General features: G+C 43.8%; 1 protein-coding gene across 24 annotated transcripts in view; it reads right to left on the bottom strand.

The window, feature by feature from the left end:
* Positions 1-23,391, bottom strand: part of ptprfa (protein tyrosine phosphatase receptor type Fa) — a 244,802-nt gene that overhangs the window by 104,563 nt on the left and 116,848 nt on the right. For all 24 annotated transcript variants that reach the window (XM_020049027.2, XM_020049034.2, XM_020049036.2 and 21 more), the window contains exon 5: positions 1,083-1,271. In XM_020049027.2, coding sequence (XP_019904586.2) covers positions 1,083-1,271 — 189 coding nt within the window. The remainder of the gene's footprint in view (positions 1-1,082; positions 1,272-23,391) is intronic.

The raw sequence follows: 23,391 nt of genomic DNA, 5'->3' as shown, positions 1-23,391 counted from the left end.
GAAGAGGCCTGTCTGGAACATCCTTCAGCTTCCACAGGCTTCAAAGCTACATGGAGGTCGTCCCAACCCAAACCCTTTTCCCTATACAGTGCCCTACTTTTGGGCATTACCCTACAGAAGGCTATACTGGGGAAAGGTTGCCATTGACAACACAGACTAGACATGTCCTGAAGCCTGTCTCTCAGCCTTTCCTCTGTGTGTGTGTATGTATGTGTGTGTGTGTGTGTGTGGGTGTGTGTGTGTGTGTGCGTCCGCCTTGGTACACAGGAGCCAGAGGAGAGGCCTCTGGGTAAAAGGGAACACTGTTCGTTTCTACATTATCTCCAACTCTGCCAGGGCTGGGCTTTTAATGGGTTCAGCTCAGGATATGGAAAGCTTTTGGTTAAGTCAGTGCTAATTGTTTAGGAAGTAGTGCTGGGGGGGAAACAGGTATGACATTTTGGACAGCTTTTGCTGCATCTGCCTCACTGACACAATACTTTACACAGCTCTTCTCATTTGTGGACAAAGGTCACCTGAAACTGGTTGTCGTTCTCATGTTAAGGCTTGAGAATAGGACTATGACACTGAGGCTCTCCATTGTCGCTCTTGATTGGCTACTGCGCCGCTAATGGACAAATGGCTTGGTTGCATTGTCCTCACCGGTGATTGGTGTTAGACGATAAACAAACGGCTTGCTCTCGGTGCTGTCCTCGTTGGGGCTTGGATACAAGCTCTTTGTGAGTTGTGCCAAGGCTATACTGGTTGGACAGAATGGCAATATGAATCACAGCCAACTAAGGGTACCATTTGCAGGTACAGAATCACAGCCGAGTTAACCCTAGAGAAACACTTACAGAATTATAGAGCTATGTGCTGTTAAATTAAAGCAGAAAAACATTTATTCAAAACTCCAAGGAATGATTTGGCCATGGTATATTAGCATTTAAAAATTACACATTCTACCCTAACCTATTTATATTCCGTGTTTGACACAGCATGGGAATAGCTATTATATTTCACTGATTTTATTGGGTGTGTTTGATATGATGCAAACCATTGTGGAACCTAACATGTGAGAGGATCTTATAGAGGCTGAGTACCTGAGCGGAGCTGTTTGATTCGTCCATTGCTGCTGTTGATATCTACAGGGAGGAAGTCCTTGAACCAGGAGATCTCTGGGTCGGGGTTGCCACTAGCAGCACACAGCATAGTGGCTGTCCGGGTCCGTTCCACCACCTTCAGCTGGGGACCCATGTCTATGGTGGGGAAGCCATGGGGAATCTGGTCCTCTGGGGGAAACAGAGAGAGAGATGGGATTAGAACAGTATACAGACACACCTTTTAATGAAGTTTAGTTTTAATGAAGATTAGTTTAAATGATCCCCATTAAGGGAAAACCGTAGATTGCTGCCATTAATTCACACACACACACACACACACACACACACAAAGAACAAACACACAAACACACACACACCCAGCCTTGCATCTCTATCCTTGTGGGGACCAGAAAACAGAAAACCAATGTTTCCAATCCCTAACCCTAACCCTATTAACATGAACTTATAACGCAACATTTTTCAAGTATTTACTAACCTTGTAACGACTTCTTGCCCATATTAAATTTTTTAACATGAAAACACACGTATTTAAATCCGTCCCTCATATCCTGATACTGTAAGACACTCCCCCACCGCCCCATCCCACCCAGTCCTTGGGACTGTGCTCTGTGATTGGCCTATTTCATTCCACAATGTTAAACTGCAGAGAGGTGGTCCCCTTAAAAACACTGTGAAATCCATCCCTAATGTAAATACTGCTAGGCCAAGGCGTGACTAATCCAGCTACGGAATTCCTCGTCATGGATCTGTGGAGAGCAAGGCCGGGGAACGCCATGCAATTTCACTCAGGCTAAATTGCATTCTGATAGAGAGAGTGGGTCCCAGTATGCTCTGGAATGATCGTCTGGCCAGCCAGTGTGGTCAAATGCCAACCTCGGACAAATTAGTTGACGAAATTGTAATAAATGTAATAAAGGCTGAAATTCCACTGTATGCTTCCCTTCTCTTCTCTTGTGTCTGCAGTGGAACAATGCTCCATCTTCAGATTCTCCAGGGAAAAAAGCTCTGAAGGAAATACATTTGAAGGACCTTGAAATAACTTATGCAGAAGCATAGCTTATCTATCTGCCCGTCCAGCACAGTGAGAAAACTGATGAAGGCAGGACCAGTGAACCAGCACAAGCCTTTTTAGACCTGCCGTTGCTGTTTAGATAAATATGTTTAATGAAAATAATGACTTTTCATGTCCTGCCCAGGTTGCTTGTCTGTGTGTCACCGTTCCAGCAGTTAACATCTTCAATGAGACAAGCTAGAATACAGTGACTTATACGCTTGCTGGATCAGTAACACCACAGAGGACATCAGCGACAAACAGCCAAGCCTGCATTATTGCGGTGATGTGACACCACTACCTTCTATCCAAATCAATTCCTACCTATGTAGTGCCCTATTGTTGACATGAGTTTCACAAGCCCTAATCCAAAATAGTGCACTATAAGGAGAATGGGCTTCCATTTGGGACGCATCCCAGTGCCTGTCGTTAGCCCTGTCAGACAGTAACCTGAGGCGATGACAACAGAGAAGACATTGTGATTCTCACAATGCAATGTGCAATGGAGGGGAAAGTCAATAGCAGGTAGTGTAAAAGAGTGAGGTCATTTCTGTCTATTAGCACTATGCAGACACATACTGGGAAAACCTCAGAAGTGATCCCAACCGCAATTCATTCTCTCTGGTACAATGAGGAAACAGAGGACGTGCCCAAAATGACACCCTGTCCTCCTGGAAGCCTATGGGGCATGTGCAGAAGGAGTGAGGTATAAAGGGACTGACACAATGACACCACTGTGCTGGTGTCCAGAGACACTGGGAGTAAGGAGTCCAGAGACACTGGGAAGCCCTCTAATAAAGAGGCTGGCTGGGAAAGAGAGGGAAGATCCAATGGAAAGAGAGACAAATTACCATAACAAACTCTAAGGAGGGATGGCTGGCTCCTAGGCAAATTGGCTTGCTGGTTGTCTGGCTGTGGGAAACACCTAGCCTGTCAAATAACCCAGGGACTAAAGAACAGTGTCTGGCTGGCTGAGCTAGTTGGCTGGTTGGCTGGCTGGGCTGGTTGGCTGGCTGGTTGGCTGGCTGGCTGAGCTAGTTGGCTGGCTGGCTGGGCTGGTTGGCTGGCTGGCTGGCTGGTGGGGTTGGCTTGTTTGATTGACTAGGTATTCTGGTTGGCTGGTCTGGTTGGCTGGCAGACTGACTGTCCTTGGGAAACATCTAGCCTGTCAGGGCAATTTATTCCTTTGGCTATGATGCTCTTGTTGGGTACATAAAAGCACACTGTATTCTGCTAACACAACAAGAATGGTTGTATAATGTAATACAACCAGAACCACGTCATTGTGAAAGTACGTACGGTACGGACACACCTCCAGTATGCCATGCCTGTGTTATCAATGTCATAGTGTTTGTGTAATTGACAATGGTTTCCACTGCAAAAGTTGTATTACCTTCAGGACAGCCCCAGATAAAAATAAATTTTACTATATATAAATACTTAAGATTACTTAAGATAATCCAAATCGATATATTATGTATTTTAAGGGCACGATATTAGTAAATATGAATGTTTAAAATTGTTTAAGTAAGGACAGTAAAGAACATGTTTTGCTATTTAGGAATAAAATATTACTAATGTTGATATTAAATACATTTCCATTGTTTCCAGTGGTATATAATACAACAAATATGCTTCTGACTAGAAATGAAAGTTATTCATGTTCTGTATTAGGATGTGTTTAATCGTTTCTGTGGATCTCAGGAAGAGTAACTGGCAGTCCAAAACAGCAGCTGGAGCCCAACCATTTATTGTTGTCCTTATTCACACTGTGGAGGAAAACCATGGTCTCTCCAGTGTAAAGGTAAGACATGACAAACACTGCCTCATAACACATCCACAGTTGGACCACTTAATAACGCTGTGTATTTCCCTCTCTCTCTCACTCCTGCTGACTCTCTCTAGCAAAATATCACTCTGAATAGCCTGTGACAAAAACATGCCTTATATCTAAAGAACAAAGAAAGTGAAGAAAACACACCAGCTATTCCTGTAATTCTATAACCTCCATCTGTCTTGGATGACACAGTCACGACTAACATCTACCAGGATTGCATGGGTAGCATTTTCTACTACAAAAGACAAATACATACAGGTTGTTGAAAGTGGATACAAAATTATATATTTTCAAACAGGAGAATTACCTTCATCTGATTAAACCACAATGAACATTGCATTCACAAGTAAAACAAAGGTGACTGCAGCATTCACTCTGGTACAACAGGCTAGGATAATCTATCCTTTGGAAAGGGGACCCCACCTACTGCCATGAAAGAAATTCCTCAAATTGAGGATTGTAGAATTTTATTGTCCCACCTGCCTAATCTGTATACATAAAGGAAGCTGCCACAGAGGAGAAACTGATAGTCTGTCAGTCAGAAGGTATTTCCACAGACAGGATGGTGTGAAGACGCCCCGTCTCTCCAAACTGACACCCTATTCCCTATATAGTGCACTTTCTTTGTCCGAAGCCCTAATACGGAATATGGTGCTATTTCAGAAGCAGTAATAGTGTGATGTCAGTGGAAAGGCGGGTGCTTGAGCTGTGATGCTAATGGCATGTAGCCAGAGAGAGACTCTTCACACTGAGGTGATTGTTCTCTACAGTACTGCTGCAGCAAGGTGTCTGGCATCTGCTACAGACACACATTCCTCCTGTAATGCACACTTCGTTTTTTTTTTGTTTTTTTTTACAGAGGACAGAAACAGGATCAGACCAGATCCGCCCAGGAGAAGACAGGCCATGGACCAGATCAGATCAGCCCAGGTGAAGACAAGCCAGAATCAGATCAGATCAGCCCAGGTGAAGACAGGCCATGGACCAGATCAGATCAGCCCAGGTGAAGACAAGCCAGAATCAGATCAGATCAGCCCAGGTGAAGACAGGCCAGAATCAGATCAGCCCAGGTGCAGACTGGCCAGGATCAGATTAACCCAGGTGAAGACAGGCCAGGATCAGATCAGCCCAGGTGAAGACAGGCCAGAATCAGATCAGCCCAGGTGCAGACTGGCCAGGATCAGATCAGCCCAGGTGCAGACTGGCCAGGATCAGATTAACCCAGGTGAAGACAGGCCAGGATCAGATCAGCCCAGTTGAAGACATGCCAGGATCAGATCAGCCCAGGTGAAGACAGGCCAGAATCAGATCAGCCCAGGTGCAGACTGGCCAGGATCAGATCAGCCCAGGTGCAGACTGGCCAGGATCAGATTAACCCAGGTGAAGACAGGCCAGGATCAGATCAGCCCAGTTGAAGACATGCCAGGATCAGCTCAGCCCAGGTGAAGACAGGCCAGAATCAGATCATATCAGTCCAGTTGAAAACAGGCCAGGATCAGACCAGATCAACCCAGGTGAAGACAGGCCAGATTGAGAAACAGCGGCCTGACAGGTCCTCAACTAGCAGCTTCATTAAATAGTATCCATTAAACACTCATTGTCAACAGTGAAGAGGCGATGCTGGGATGCTAGCCTTCTAGGCAGAGTTGCAAAGAAAAAGACATATCTCAGACTGACCAGTAAAATGAAAAGATTAAGATGTGCTAAAGAACACAGACACTGGACAGCATCCCAGCATTGCCCAAACCCTAAAGCCCTACTGGAGACTTAATTCTGCCACGTCTGATCTCTTGGTTTTCCCACCCATATGGAAGGACAGCTCCCACTAAGCCCAATCAAACCTTTACTTTTCCAACCAGCACTTTGTGATACATTCTTTATTGAGGAAAATGTACTTACTATGACTTGAATATGTGGTTGTCACACAGGCTTAAGATATATTAAGAGCTGTCTTGCTGCCAAATTATTATAATGTACTGTACATGGGCACATAGAGAACTAGAACATGGCAGGGTGGTCTTTACTGGCCCATACTGTGACGCCCGAAAGAGTCAAGGAATGTTTAAGGTAATTCTAGCTGGGTTTGTCTTGGTCACAGAAATGCAAGCACCTGCCATCAAACAGCCCTATCTTTAAGCAGCATTTCTCATAGTGCTATTTGCATGTCGAAAGCTAAGTTAAGAGTAAGCCAGAGATGCTCCGCCTGGACGGACAGAGGGAGAATTGCTCTGGTAATGAGTTCTGTTGTGTTGCCACAGAAATGTGCAATTCCAGATTCACAGGAACATTGACTTGAATTAGAACGTACATTCTAGTAACTCAATTTCTAAACATGCTGCTCTCTGGGTTACTGCAGGCAGATGGGGCCTCTCTACTTAGTCTCTCTATGGGCTGACAGGTCCCTCACACGATCCCAGACGGGTATCATTTGCTACTTAGGACAGGTTGCTCAGACGATTCCAGATACCAGATGGGTATCAGTTACCACTCAGGATTTCCCCAGAGAATCTGTGTTTGGGAGCATATAGAGTATATACTGGAGACATGGAAGGATGGCAGTGTGTATGAGAGGAAGGTTTTACTGCTCAAGTAAACAATACTATCCTGTTACAATTGACAGTATATCTAATGGCACCACACCCGAAACCAGAGCAAGACTGTTAAATTCAGATCAGAATAGAAAAGAATACTTCATTTGTAGTGCAATTAACCAATTTGGTCCCTTTTGAATTAACTTGGTCCAAATGTCTTTTCAAATTGTAATAATCTGCCATAAAGACAAAAGACAATCGCACAGAAATTTAACATCTTTTAAATTTTCATAAAAGCAGGGGAAATTTGGCCAATAGACTTTTAGATAATGTTCTGGTTCTGATTGAACTTTTCCCACTCAAAACTTAATCAAGCATCAAGCCAACAACACAATGCAATACACTGCCAAAAAAATCTATTTCTTATCAAGTATATTTATCTTATTTTCAGGATAAAACTCCGACAATCCTTAAAATAAGGTATATTTTTCTTAACAAGCTATATTGAAAAATTATAATGAAAATATTGTGTAATTTGTCTTGTTCCATTGGCTGATTATTTCACTTATTTCAAGCAAATATCTCCTCAAAAATTGTTAAATTGTCTTGTTCCATAGGTAAAATAATTTGCAGTGTAATTCTGGGTTAACAGGTGAATCCGTGGAAAGAGTGAAGCTCTTCTGTTGGCTCTAAAGCAGAACCACCACTTCGGCCCAAGGCCAGTAGTGTTTCAGTGAATGTTAAAGCTAGAATTTAGAGACTTGGGAGCAAACATCTAGAGAGGTTAGGGAGTTATTTTAAACAAAGAGAACACACCTTCGCTTGTGGACACTTCAGATATCTTCAGCAGTCCCCCTCTCCTCCTCGTCTACCTCCCTCCTCTTCCCTCCTCTTCCCTCCCCTCCCTCCTCATGCCCCTCAGATCCAATTTAATCAAGGAGATGCCAGAGAAACCCCAGGGGAATGATAGGCTCTTAATAAGATCTCCCTCGCTGTAAAATTAAAAGAGCACCAGCGAGTCGTTATGTCAGGGGCAAAGAACAGGGCACAGATGATGGTGCAGGAGAGATGTGTGCTGGCGTGCGGGCGGGCGTGCGTGCGTTTGTCTGCACTCGCTAACTCCTTGAAGAAAGCCAAGAGGTGCCGAGCTTACGGCCACAGAAATCGGACGAGAAAGGAAGTTGACAAAGAGAGGGACCTTGGCGGGGCGGGCAGAACATCCACACAGCGGTCCGCCAATTAAATGCAACAAGCGGCTCCCATGCAGGCTGTGTATCTTTACCTCTAATAGGAGGAGATTGATTCCAGCTGAGAGAGGAGAAAAGCTTTTGAGAACTAAGCCCCCCCACTGCGACAGCCCTTATAGTCCCCTACAAAGTGCACTAAATTTCACCAGGGCCAAACGGCGGCTCTAAAACCTAGGCCACTATATAGGGGATGGGGAGCTGTTTGTGGCGCCCGGTCCGACCTCCGTCACACCGCGGTGGCACCTTAATGAACGCCGCAGTGCGAGGAGCGGCTCTCCCTTCCGCCGACTCCGACTTTCCTCTGCTCCGTTCGCTCGCTCTCAGCAGGTAGTGACCGATCGCCCATGACGAGTCAGGAACTGACCCCTCAGCGCCCTTGGACTTTGTGGCACTGCGTTCAGTCGTCACCAACCCGCACGACCCCCCCCCCCCCCCCCCGCGTTCCAGGGGACGCGTGTCTCCCGGAATGCCAGTGGGAGCTGTGTAATCTCCCCGTAAGCCTGACAACACGGCGTCAAAGCGTCACTCCACCTGACTGTCAGGTCTTAATTGAGACTTGCGAGAGAGGGCGTGACTAGAGACCAGTAATACCACAGTAACACAGCGACCGTTGACATGGCAATCGGTACCATGGCGATGCTGGATGCTTCTGAAATGGTGCCCTATGTAGAAACTCCTGTTGACCAGGGCCCCATCACAATCTAAAGGCTCAAGGGTTAAAAAAAGTGCGCTACTCAGGGAATAGGGGGCTGTGTGACGGGGGCTGTGTGACGCAGCCCCCTTCGGTTTCCCAAGGATGTGTGAAGTATAGGGCTTCACGCTGGCATGGCTGCTGAGAGGAAAATGGTTTCTGGTTGTCTTCCACAAGACTTCCGACCTTCACTTGTTTTCGTGAAGGATAATTAGTCGGATGCATTTATTTGCATTGCTAATTTATTAATCTCTCTCTATGCGGTAGACGCATGCGCATGCGCATACACACGCACACACCCATACAGAGATACACTTAAGCAACACAGCTCCTAATAAGACTTTAATAGTTGCTGTTTGAAGCAAAGCCTTTGAAGAGACCTCCCCTGAGGTTTACGTAAGTCAGTAGAGTTTACTCACAGGCTATCACTTAACTATGCCTGGGCACATGTTCATAACGACTCAACCCCTGGGTGTGTGTGTGAGTGTGTGTGCATGTGTTTGATACAGCGTATTATTGTATACTAATTATGTTATCTTAAGTTGAGTATTCTTTACTACTATTGTTTTGGTTCATTTGTGTGTGTTTCTGTGTCAGCTTGGACTTCACAGTCATGCTGGCAATTCAGAAGAGATTTTAATTGCCCTCCCTCTGTCCCTTCAGCAGTGATGACCATGTCATTCCCATGTAACATTCCGAATTCATTCCCAGCCTCTGTGACAGCAGCCCGGCAAACAGCCACCAGCTTCACATCCCAACAGAAGGCAGAACCAGACAGCTGCTAGATGGCGGATAACACTATTAACCCTCCAAATTACATGAAGACAAATAAAAGTGTTTTTTCACCAGGATAGTACTGAGATTAATTCAAATTTTGAGTAGTGATCCACAGGGAATACGTAACCATGTGAAACAGACTTAGAGAAAACTGAATACAATAAATAATAAGTTAGTTAATGCCACGCCAAGGCTATGTGAAGGAAAGACTAACCAGAGAAGACAGGAGAGGGAAAGTGTAAATAAGATGTTGTTATTAAAGTCAAAATCTGACATATTTTAATTGCTTCTTTATCGGGTCTCAACATCCAACAATAATGTGTGAGTGTTCAGCATGCGTGTTTGTGTTTGTGTGTTCGGTATGCATTTGCTTATGTGTGGAGCCTGTGGGCTCTGCGTGTGTAAGGCCTGTCTCAGGAGAGATAAAAAGGGAACTAAGATGGCAGATAGCTGAGGCAGAAATCTCACCCCTGCAGAAGCCACCAGAACACACAAACTCTATGCCAGATATGCTCCCCGAAAGGTCGCAATGGTTGAGGAGAGGGAGGACGCGCACAACACCCGCTACCCACAAACCACAAGATACACGGAACTGTACAAAATGGATTTCAGAGGTATTTACTCTGGGACGGGAATGGAAGAAATGAAAGAACTTCTCTCCAGTATACTGAGAGCCTGCACGCAGAGGCCAGTGTTATTTTGCCATGGCCGTTCTGGCCTCTTAAGTCATGTCTTATCATGTACAGATTAGCGTGTATTAGGGTTAACCTTTGAACCTGCCTGCCCTCGAATGTGCCCCTGTGACTCTTCGTTCCCATTCCGAACGTCAGTCCCGTAATAGCCATATTCCACTTCCACAGTGCAGGCTCACTGCTCAGTGTTTCGCCAAACCAGGTCCCAGTGAAAGACCCCCGCCCCCCACCCGTGAGAGGCAGACAGCGGACAGGGGGACCGGAGAGCTAGCGGTAATTGGCATGGGGAGAATTTGTCCTCTTTACAGCGCATTAATATGACCGACACTCCCGCCATCCGTCATTTCAGGCAGTGAGGTGACACTTTAAAGGGGATACCTCCTTTAATTCGACCCAGGAATACAACACCGGACTCAGCACCGTGGGACCTGACAAGCCAAGAAAAGGAGGAGGAGAGGAGAGAGGTTGACAGAGGATGACAGAGGCTGGCTTATAGATGTACTTCTGTCATGATGTAGAATATGCTGTTTATCCTTTTGTAAAGAGGTGAATACGTGTGTAGAATGTACCGGACAGCGATTCCTCCACCATGAAGACAGATGCCCTGTTTGTAATTCTCATGAAAAATCCTCAACAGCTAAACCAGCGATAATGTCCCAACTGAACCCCTGGGTGTATATCTTGAATCACCAGTTTTTATGTCTCCACAGATAGAGTTAGTGCAATGTGTCCATCAATGTCTTTTTGTGGCTTTGGCAAAGAGGCAAATTGAGTCTGTGTGTGTATGTGTGTAACTGGGATCCAGGTCTATGTGTACATTATGGGAAACTGATGTCCCCACAAGGAAAACCTGAAATTGGTCCCCACAAATGCAATTTTCATTTTACGGGTTAGGTTTAGAATAAACCTTTCATGATAAGTTTAAGATAAGGATTAGTAAACATATGCTTTTTTAAAGACAATCAGCTTTGTTGTCTCCATTTAGGTTTAGTTAAGTAAGTGTGTGTGTGTTTCTGTGTGTGTGTGTGTGTGTGTGTGTGTCCTGTCTGTGTGACCTACCTGTTCTAATGGTTAGGAAAAGGAGCTCCTGTCCCAAATCATGATACTGTGTCAAAATACACCAGGCTATCAACATACACCAACAAACATATGCACGTGTTTTAGATATTGAGAACCGAATATATAATATATAATAATGTTATTTTATTTGTATATGCCTTTATGCTTTAATTAAGGCTGCCAAAGGGAACACATTACGAAAACAATGTCTTCTAAATTTATTTCCGTATCCCTAATTTGTTGATGTCCATTTCGCTATTATGGCTTAAACACAGCAACTAAAAGCCATTCTGCAATTTTACTATTAATCAGAACAGGACAACTACTTAATTTAGCCACTGTTTTCATTGTTCTCAGTTAGAAAGACGTAAGTATATGATTCACATTTAAGTAGCAACCTTTTGTGACTAAAGTCAGTTAGAGAGGCATGAATGTATAGTACAGGCTAGATCAATAGATATATCATATTTTACATGAATACAGAGCAGTCATAAAATTGTTGGTTGGGTTAAAAAGCTCGGAAATCAGAAGAGCTGAGCGAATGTTGGAATGTTTTAACAACCGGTGTGCATGTTTAAAAGTGACAACTTTAACAACATCATCAGGAGGAAACCAGGCCTTCGGGAATATTGGTGACATTAGTGATAATTGTGCCGCTTTGAGAAAATGCCATTAAAAGCACGCCAGCAAGGTTTGACCGGCCGAGTTCTATGTTATTGTTCACAAATGTGTTTAGAACTGAAATGGAACAAGCTTAAAGAAGCATGTCCACGTCGAGACACACCATTAGCACATTTTCAAAGCGTACACAACGATGTCTGTATCAGAAAGCCTAACATGCAGTGGTCACATCAGAAAGGGATCGGCCATGAGGCGCTGACAACCAAACCAATTGTTCCTGCTACAACACGTGTCACCTGACGGATGAGGAAGAGAAGGAGGGCTAGTGAGTGCAGGGTCACATGCCAATGAATAAAAAACACGCCGTTTGATTGCTAGAGCGCCGAGAGGCAACTCTGAGACCCAGCAATATCTGTTGGAACTGTATGTCGGCCTCGGCTAGGCGAAGCGCAGCGCGTGCATGTGCGTGTGTGCGTGTGTGTATGTCTGTGCTGTATCGGGTGATGGATGAGAATAATTATGCGGAACGTCCGTTTGCACAGCGTGCGATAGGGAGCGGGCAGTGCCAGAGGTAGACTCCAGCTCATGTGATATTATAGGAGTAAAGCCTGTTCACTGCCAGGCCCCAGGCCACTTCATCACACCATCCGTCCCAGATAGAGCGAGAGAGAGAGAGCTGCCCTGTACCAACGACTGACTGCTGCATCGCAAATTTTACCTTTTCCCTATAAAGAACTCGTTGGCCCATAGGCCCTGTTCAAAAGGAGTCCACTAGACAAAGAAGAGGTTCCACTGGGACCTGTCACGCCCTCTCTCCCTCGTTTGGGAGCACGGACACCTGTTTGTTGTAAAAGCTTTCACTTGTGTTCCTGATCACTCACCTTTTTTTCTTCTTTTTCTGTTTAAAAGTCTGCATACCCTTGGAGAATTGGTAATATATGTAGCATTTGTAAAGAAAACATGAGTGAGCAGGCCAAACACATTGTCTTTTATTTCTTATGGGATTCACATTCAACTGTAGGTTGTAACAGAAAGGCACAATCATAAAACAAAACATGGCAACAAAGAAAAAAATGAACTGACCCCTGTTCAAAAGTCTGCATACCCTTAGTTCTTAATACTGTGTATCGCCCCCTTTAGCGTCAATGACAGCGTGCAGTTTGGCAAGACTTTGGCTATCTTTATATCCATTTCCGTCACTGCGGTACACTCACGATGCGGTACGCAGTGACTCACTCTGGTCAGTGCATCCACGTGAGAGCTAACGAACTCCTTGACTATTTATATAATTGCAGTTAAAAAAGCCACAGGTGTGGGAAATCCATCCTAAAATTGCCATTTTTACCTGTGTGTGTCACCTTGTGTGTCTGTAACAAGGCCAAACATTCAAGAGTATGTAAACTTTTGATCAAAGTCATTTCGTTGATTTGTGTTATCATTATGATTCAAAAAGGAGCCAAACAACAATGTGATAATAAATGGCTTCGTATGATCGCTCTCCTTAAATAAAAGACGATTTTCTAAATCATTGCCAAAATGTCACAATGTCTGCAGGAGTATGCAAAGTTATGAGCACTGTAAGTTCTTCCTTCCCTAGTGTATATTGTCAGTCATCTTTTGGTTTCCATACTGATGTAACATAGTTTCTGTTTTCATGTTGTAGTTTCTGTTTTTGTTACTCCAACTAACAAAGTTACAGGCCCGTAAAGACACACCAACCGTCTGGTTTGAGGGGGGAAACAAAGTCCACAGACAAAGAGTGAAAAGTGGAAGTCACTGACTGATGGCAATGTAATAATTTGATAAATCTTAATTTGACCTGGCCAACACAGCCAATTAAGATCCCAGCCAATTAAGAACACATTCTCATCCGCAATGACGGCCTAGCAAGACACATGGCCTCTTGTAGGAATGGGAGTGAGAGAGAAAAGGACTTGATAGAATAAAGTGTACAAATTGCCATTCAATTGTCCACGTTTCACAGGAAATTGTAGTGTTCAATTAACTGAATGAAGCGCTTTCTTACTTTCTTATGGTGTTGCAATGTGCTGGATGAATAATGAGAGGGTTTATGATAATGACAGTGATTTGTCAATTACATCATATTATACAATGTTTTTATAATTTCAATAGCTGCAGATGTTGAACTGAGACTCATCATTTTGGATTTGAAGGGCTACATTTCATGACAGTTTTGTTTATTGCTCAGAAATTATTGACCCTCTCAACTGAAACATCTCCTTGTGCTAGTCAGGCTGTCAAAGCACATTTGTTTGGAATGTCTTGACAAAATACATGAGAGAAAATAAAGCCTTTTAAAGCATTAGCATGGTAATTTATTTTGATATAGAATATAGAAATAAATAGACAGAGAGATGTAGAGAGAGAGATAGCAGGTCTGTCTTAACCATTCCCGTGGTAACAATTCATGTGGGGACAAGAAGACAGTAAAACCTGACTAATCGGTTAACATATAGGATAAAAGCTGTTTACAGCTTAGGAGGTTTAGATCAAAACTTTCAATTGGTATTAGCATGATCATTGCTTTTATTTACATTTTTTAGGTTAGAATTTTATGAGTTAGGTTTAGGGTTAGGCATTAAGGCTTGGTTAAGTTTAAGACTAAAATCTGATCCCCCTGAGGAGACAGGATGCACAGAGACATAGGCCCTACACCAACTCATCTTATAGGTAGAATAAGGTTGAGGTTATGGTTTAAATTAGTGTGTGTACAGGGTTGTGTGTACAGGGCTAGGGTAAGGCTATTTTGAGTTATGGGGGTCAGGTTTAGGATAAATATTACTTTTAGGGTTTAGGGTTACCACTAAGAGTTAGGCTTAAGGTAAGGGATTTGGGGTTAAGGTTAGAAAAGAGATCACTCTGAATGGGAATTCTTTGGGCGGAGTAACCAGAAAGATAAACAAACACAGTATGTGTAAAGAAAGACTGAAGACGGCTGAAGGGGAATGCGTGCCAGACATGTTTCTTATCTCTGAGGCTAAGCACTTAGGCAGTTCAGACTACAGATATGATATCCTCTCCCAATCCCTGCAGGCCGTCAGGGGTCAGAGCTTTCTCAAAATGAACACTACATGCTCTCATGTTCTCTGGGACAATAGCTTGAAACATTTCAATGGACTTGCAATGTTTTCACCTAAGGTGAACAAAATGATTAAACAAATTGTATATAGAAACAAATCTTTACTCTTTTGATTATGCACAATCAAATTCCTATGTCGCTGAAGTGCCACGAGATAGTATGAGAGAATGGTCATCATTCAATACACTTCATGAAGACGTGGCACTAATGAACTCAATCAATGCTAAATCAGTCACGTAACACCGTTCTTATCATTTACTTTTAACTCTCCCCAGGCCACCCATTCTCTAAAGGGTAATCTACCCTGTGTGCGTCGTATACATGGGCAGAGGAATGTGGGGCATCTAGACTGGTCTCCGCTATGTAGTGAGGCGGGACCCACGTCTCCTGTCCTCTATCAAACAGAGAGGTAGGACTCATCAAGTCTCCTCTCGTTTATTCGACATATTGAGGTGGGACTCATCCAGGTCTCCTGTCCTTTGTACAACATAGTGAGGTTGAACACATTAATGTCTCTTCTCGTTTATACAACATTGTAAGGCAGAACTCATCCATGTCATCCATGTCCATTATAAAACATCATCCGCATTTCTTTTATACAACACACATAATTGTGGCTGTTAAATTCGTTTTTATGTGTGCCAAGACCTACACATGCCCAGGAGCTCTCTGCTTCTATTCTCTCTCTTTTTCCATCTCTATTTCCATAGCTATCTCCTTCCTTCTCTCTCTCACAACTCCTCGCCCAACCAGCCCTCTAAGAGCCTTAAACGTTCAGTAGACACAACAGTGAGAGTCTCTGTGAGAGTGCTATGGAGTATCCTATAGCCAGTGTTTTGTTAGTGAACATGAGTCACAGGTGTTTGGTCTTTGTAATCCCACCTGTAATGAAATAGTATCCTCCTAGACAAGAGAGGAAACCCGTTGAAGAGGAACTGAAACGCTGTCATCTGTGATGTCCAACACTCTCAGCTGGGAATGTTCCCATACCTCCGGACATTACAGAGTTCTCCGTGGAGATGACAGGCTAATGAGCAAGTGTATTTCTTAATACACCAAATTAGATCAATGTAATCGAGGTTCCACTCTCTGCCTCTCTCTCTCTGGTTATAATAAACACGCTTGTTCGCTCATAGACACGCACACACACATGCTTGCACGCATACAAACAAATATGCAGGCATGTGCGCACACACACTCAGACTCACACACACACACACACACACACCCATGCACACACAGAGTGATGTACTGGAACACTTGGGAATGACTGACTAGCAGCGTAGCTGGTTCAGGTCATGCTCTGGCAGGAAACAGGTGGGGAAGGAAACCCACATGACCAACACACATTCTGAGCCCTTATACAACACCGATATGAATACAGAAAGCAAAGACAAAAATCAATAACCATTAAGTATTTCAACATTGTTACTTTATTCTATAATACATTGTAACAGTGTTACAGTAGTGCGAGTTTTGAAACATTCCTATTATAACTTTTTATATATATTCAAATATATCATTGTCATTGTGACATTTTAGTGCAACATTCACTAACTGTATAGCAGTCGAGTGATTCATTGACATTGAGTGCCTTTTCCTACCAATGTTCCTTTTCTCTTACGCACCCATCAATTAGTTAATACAGCTGTGCGATCAGCACCTGCATTGTTTCATGAAATTACATGAACTGTGTGTGAATACACTGCGTTAGGTGCATGACTGGACAAAGGCTGGACTGATTTTAGAGTTTTACTGTTAACCTTCAAATCATTTCGTGGACTTGCTCCTAGTCACATCTCGGGAATTGGTCCAGCCGTACATACCTACACGTTTACTAACATCACAAGATGCAGGCCTCCTTATTATACATATAATTTCTAAACAAACAGCTGGAGGCGGGGCTTTCCGCCATAGAGCTCCACTAGTGTGGAATGATCAGCCGTTTAAATCAACTTTTACTGGGGGCTCCCTTCCACTGGGATGTCCTCTTTCCAATGCCAATCGGGGGCGGAGTCACTGAGTCTCGTTCCCCCTTGCTGCACTGTGGGTGACACTCAGCCCCCTTTCAGGGTGGTCACGGTTGGTTGGTGTCCCTTTTGGTCTGATACTTGGCATAGGGGGTGGGGTCACTTCCTGCCTGGTAGGCCCTGTCCTGGGTTAACCACAGATAGTGGCACAGTGACTCTGGATATATTATTGTGTCGGGGGCTAGGGTCAGTCTGTCCAGTCCCAATAATTTAGATTGCATTACTTTATTTGACGGGTGCAAGGGTCAATCTGAAACAGTATGATCAGGCATGCCTTTGAATCCAAGGAATGCTCCCTCTAACATTCCTTGTGTTCTGTTTAACCTCAGAAGCACAGGAGACCTTGGATGACGCTACAGGACTACCTGGCCCAAATGACTCCTAGCTGTCCTTGTCCAAAGTCCTCCTGGTTGTGTTGCAGATCAAGTGGCTGTCTGAGGATTCCTGCTGATATCGCCCACAGCCCACCTGATTTTGCTGTGATTTGTCCACCTGGTTATGGAGTTGACTTGGATTCAGCATAAAGGCTCTGTACACACCCGCATGCATGTATTGGCCTGTTTGTCATCTGAACATGCAAAAACATCAACATGGTCCAAAAGATCATATACTCTTATAATCTTCACCCAGCACAGCCAGAAGAGGACAGGCCACCCCTCAGAGTCTGGTTCCTCTCTAGGTCTCTTCCTAATTTCGGACTTGCTAAGGAGTTTTTCAGAGACACTGAGCATCAACTCTGTTGTTGTTTCCTCTTTGGGGTTTGAGGCTGGGTATCTGTAAAAACACTTTGTGACAACCTGCTAAAAAGGTCTGTATGAAATAAATTTGATTGATTGACTTGAGGTTGAATAAAACAGTGCTAGTTTTCCTCTGGCAATTAAAAGCACCATATCAGTGAGGCCTGCACCACTGACTGGTGCTCATTTTTCTATGAGGTGAATTGATGTTCTCTGGTTAAGAATTGCCCCCAGTAGTTGTACCGAATAAAACATAATATGAGACTCATTTAAAATGTACGTATACTATGCTACATCAGATCGATGAGTCCAGCTTGGTTATAGGGCCAGTTTTAAAGAGGGATATGATTTACTGAAGACTGACTTAACTCCCTGTTTTTTTTAGTATTCATTTCACACCCTTTTAACCTGTTTTGAAGCCTGATTTTAATCTGTCTGGATCCAAAACAGACACATTGCATAGCCCAGGGTGGGTGATAGATTCAGTGTGGTTAGATACTTAATGACTATGTTAGCATAGGGCTTTTATGCATGGCTGGAAAAAGCATTACAGCAGATTAATGATCCTAATGTTGTTACTTCTACCTACCAACAGATCTTGTTGCTAAGGAAGGGAGGCAGCACAAAACAACACAGGAGATGAGAAGGACATGTAGATGTTTCCTAGCCCTTCACTCTCTCCTCACCATCCTCATCCTCCCCTCCATTTAGATTTATCATTTCTCAAGGAGGCCCTCCCCCCCTTTTTTCTTTTCCCAACGCAGAGCTTCTGAAGGAAAACAAAGGCCGAAGGGTTGGTTGGGTACGTGGGCGTCCAAGTCTGCGTCAGGGCTGCATCCCCAGTACATCACACACGAGCCCTGGGCGAACAGTCGTACACTACACAGGGATGTCTGGGACCACAGCCGGTGTCGTACCACAGACAGAGGGATACATGCATCTAACCTGCAGTCTGAGAGGCAGGCAGACAACGACCAGCACACTGAAGGGGCCTAAACAGAGAGAGAGAGAAAGCGCTAGAGGAGCGAATCTCATTTCAAGGTCGGTGAAAACTGTAATGTTGTTCGTTTTCGTTCAGAAACTGGCTCCCATCCATCACCTGGGATAATGCCTAGTCATGATGTGGTAAACAGTCCCTCACGATGAGGTACGCAATTCCTCACGATGTGGTACGCAGTTCCTCACAATGTGGTACGCAGTACCTCACAATGCTATACGCAGTAAATGACGATGCAGTATGCAGTTACTCACGTTGCGGTACAGAGTTCCAAACAATGCGGTACACAGCGACTTGCGATGTGGTATGCAGTTACTCACAATGTGGCACGCAGTGACTCACAATGTGGTATATAGTAACTCACAATGAGGTAAGCAGTACCTCATGATGCCATACGCAGTTCCTCACGATGTGGTACGCAGTTCCTCGCGATGCGGTACGCAGAAACTCACAATGCAGTAAGCAGTGACTCATGATGCCATACGCAGTTCCTCGCGATGCGGTACGCAGAAACTCACGATGCAGTAAGCAGTGACTCATGATGCCATACATAGTGACTCACGATGCGGGACGCAGTTCCTCATGATGCCGTACATAGTGACTCACGATGCGGGACGCAGTGACTCATGATGCCATACATAGTGACTCACGATGCGGGATGCAGTGACTCATGATGCCATACATAGTGACTCACGATGCGGTACGCAGTGACTCACGATGCGGGACGCAGTTCCTCATGATGCCGTACATAGTGACTCATGATGCGGGACGCAGTGACTCACGATGCGGGAGACGCAGTTCCTCATGATGCAGTACATAGTGACTCACGATGCGGGACGCAGTGACTCACGATGCGGGACGCAGTTCCTCACGATGCAGTATGCAGTGACTCACGATGCAGTGACTCATGATGCCGTACATAGTGACTCACGATGCGGGACGCAGTGACTCATGATGCCATACATAGTGACTCACGATGCGGGATGCAGTGACTCACGATGTGGGACGCAGTTCCTCACGATGCAGTACATAGTGACTCATGATGCGGGACGCAATGACTCACGATGCGGGAGACGCAGTTCCTCATGATGCAGTACATAGTGACTCACGATGCGGGACGCAGTGACTCACGATGCGGGTCGCAGTTCCTCACGATGCAGTACGCAGTGACTCACGATGCGGGACGCAGTGACTCACGATGCGGGAGACGCAGTTCCTCATGATGCCGTACATAGTGACTCACGATGCGGTACGCAGTTCCTCACGATGCCGTACATAGTGACTCACGATGCGGGACGCAGTGACTCACGATGCGGGACGCAGTTCCTCATGATGCCGTACATAGTGACTCACAATGCGGTACGCAGTTCCTCACGATGCAGTACGCAGTGACTCACGATGCGGGAGACGCAGTTCCTCATGATGCCGTACATAGTGACTCACGATGCGGTACGCAGTTCCTCACGATGCAGTACGCAGTGACTCACGATGCGGTACGCAGTTCCTCATGATGCCGTACATAGTGACTCACGATGCGGGACGCAGTTCCTCACGATGCAGTACGCAGTGACTCACGATGCAGTGACTCACGATGCGATACGCAGTGTCTCACGATGCGTACGCAGTTCCTCACAATGCAGTTCGCAGTGACTCACAATGCAGTTCACAGTGACTCACGATGCAGTACGCAGTGACTCACAATATAGTCCATGGTGGTTTAACAAACCATTTCTGCTATTGCAAGACTTGTCTGCATCTCATGACACCCTACTGTCAATGTAATGTTCTACTCTGACCAGGACCAGCTCTGGTAAAAGCATTATGCGAGGGAACAACAAGCCTTTTGGGAAACCGATCTTGTCCTGGACATCCCCAGTGGCACTTCATTCCCAACCTTTCACCAGAGCCCTTCAGTTGGCTGTAAATGTAGTGGACTGTGGTGCTGTTTGGGATGTCATAATGTCAGCAAGGGGCTGTCGGAGAAGAGACAGACAAACACAACGAGCCACTACACAGTCTGCCACTCTAAAACCTTTGCAACCAGACTCATGCTGTTTCTACACTCAGACCCTAAAACAGGCAAGAAAACATTCTGTTATTCTGTTTAAGTGGAAAGGTGAACGTTGTACATATCTCCTACACTACAGTTTAATGAGACAGACTAGAAAAGGTTAGTGGTTAGTGACTAGTCCATCATGAGAATACAAGTCATTCCCTTTCATTAAGACATGACACATAATGGCTAATCAGTGATGGGATGCCTTGACTTTTATTACACTGTAAATACAAAAAGCACATGTCTGGCAGCAATATGCAATTTTTATATCAGTGTGGACACCAGGTTGATATGTTTCAAACCTGGATGTTCTACTGACAATCAGTCGGTCACAAGGTCACATCAATCCATCAACATAAATATGAAATCATATGTAAGCCATCACTGAAGAATCTGACCTAACTTCAAGATAATATATTCACGTTCCTGCCTATGATGATGTGATCCAATGTCATTAGCTTAATGTTCATGTCTTCCCGAGGCATAGGATTTATAAATATGTTAGCAATTTGACTGGTTGCCCAGTTGTGTGTTCTGAATTCTTGAACATAATCCTCAAGGGGCTATAGGATCTAATAGCATTATCACATCTATAGACTACACAGCATCTCTGTGACTGCTTCTGTTCATAGACAAAGACACAAATAGCTGGTGTAATGTTTCCTACTCTGATAGCAATTCTCCTTCCCTGCCACTTTGAGAGGACCCATCATACTCAATGATCAAGGTCACAGTGACATCAAATGCTGTACCTACAGAATATCAATGGCCAAGACCAACAACCATTTTGTTGCTGTGTTATTTGAGACATTCTGTTAGAGCCAAATTAACCTTGTCCTCAGGCAATTGCGTTCAGCGCAGAAGTGCCTGGGAATAAGATTAGAGCCAAATGGAAAAAAAGTATATATGTTTTAAATTCAAGGGCAGAATAGTATTATAGCAAACATACTGAAGAAATAATTAATTACAATAGGACATTACCAGAAAAAAGACATCATGCGTCCCAAATGGCAGCATATAGTGCACAATTTGGGGCGAGATAGGGTGCCATTTCGAACGGCACCACTGATGGAAGTACAGTGTAAATATAGTGAAAATAACACTGGGTTTTAAGTAATTATGGCAGAGAGGGAGTAGAATATGACCAATCTACCACTGCTAAGATATGTTTTTAGGCTTAATGCATCACAGTGTGGGCTTCAATAAATAATAGAAATATGTTGAGTAAATAACAGTGGCTTATAATAAATAATAACTAACAGAAATATATGTAGTGTAAATAACATTGGGTTATAATAGGTAACAGGAGTATGTGTAGTCTAAATAACGTTGACTTTGGTAACAGAAGTATATGTAGTGTTAATAATAATGGGTTATATTAGGTAATATATATATATATATATATATATATATATATATATATATATATATATATATATATATATATATATATATATATATATATATATATAGTGGCAACAACACAGGACTCAAGTGCATGTTGAGTTGATTCACAAGAGAAGCACCTCACCTTTAAAAACAGAGTGTAAATGGTGGTTGCCAAGTGGAGAACTGTCCTTGACCCTCTGAGACACTGAAGGAAGGATCACTTGTCTGTCTCTTAAAGGCCCTATGACAGATACTCTAGGTTCTCACTCTGCCAAATCTAGCTTCGGGGAGGTTGTTGTGTTTTTTTGCGTGTTTGTTTTGTCACCTAGGGAAAATTGCCCAAAACACAAAATCCTCTTTCCAGTGCTGGACAAATCTCCCCTGGCTCTCTCTTTTTTACAGTATTCTGAGGACTGACTGCTTAGATTGGTCTTAGAACAAACACACTGCATCAAGGTCTGCTATTTATCTAAATGTTGACCACAGAAGAGCAGAGGTGTAGCGCTTCTTTTTGAGACAGGAACAAAATACGGATGTTATCATTCTCAATCCCAGCTTTTGCTGTGAAGTCTACAAACAGATGTTGCCCATTGAATAAGCCAATGATTATTGCAATGTCATCCTAAGCCCACACATGAAGTAACTTATTGCCTCTAAAAGAAAAAGACAGTTAGACATCAAACCGAGCCATCATCCCAGAGAAGGATTCCTCAGGTGAAATGTCCAAACTGCATCACTAAAGACAGGTATATCTTTGTGGTTTGCTTTGATCTATCGTTAGACTACTAAATAAGCACTAGAGAAGCATCTATGTAAGAACTGATAATCATCTATTTGGATTAGGCTTAATAATAAAAAGTAATGAACATAGGCTATAGGACTATGAGGCATAAGCAAAAAATCTAGATAATCGTTATCTTAAGAGCACTCTCCTTTCCTGCTTCACTAACCTTAGCCCTCTCCTTTCCTGCTTCACTAACCCCTTTCCTGCTTCACTAACCTTAGCCCTGTCCTTTCCTGCTTCACTAACCTTAGCCCTCTCCTTTCCTGATTCACTAACCTTTGACCTCTCATTTCCTGATTCACTAACCTTAGCCCTGTCCTTTCCTGATTCACTAACCTTAGCCCTCTCCTTTCCTCATTCACTAACCTTAGCCCTCTCCTTTCCTGATTCACTAACCTAAGCCATCTCGTGTACTGCTTCCATAGTCTTAGTTCTGTCTCTTTTCCTGCTTCTTACTATGGATTAAGTCATATGATAATGCCATGTAGATTAGTTTCATAATTGACAGTATGTAATAGTAAATTATTATTATAGTATTTGTTTCATAAATAATATTTTATATGGGTAAAAACAAGTAAGGCCACTATTGAATGTCTAAAACAAGGTAGTATGTATATATAGATTGGTCATATTCTATTTTACATGGTTAATAATTCTATCTACATTACTAATGCCTTCTAATGCCAGTG

Source organism: Esox lucius, chromosome 8, assembly GCF_011004845.1.
Source record: "Esox lucius isolate fEsoLuc1 chromosome 8, fEsoLuc1.pri, whole genome shotgun sequence".
Classification (NCBI taxonomy): Eukaryota; Metazoa; Chordata; class Actinopteri; order Esociformes; family Esocidae; genus Esox; species Esox lucius.
The sequence above is the reverse complement of the archived record's forward strand: the minus strand, read 5'-3'. Positions and strand labels throughout refer to the sequence as shown.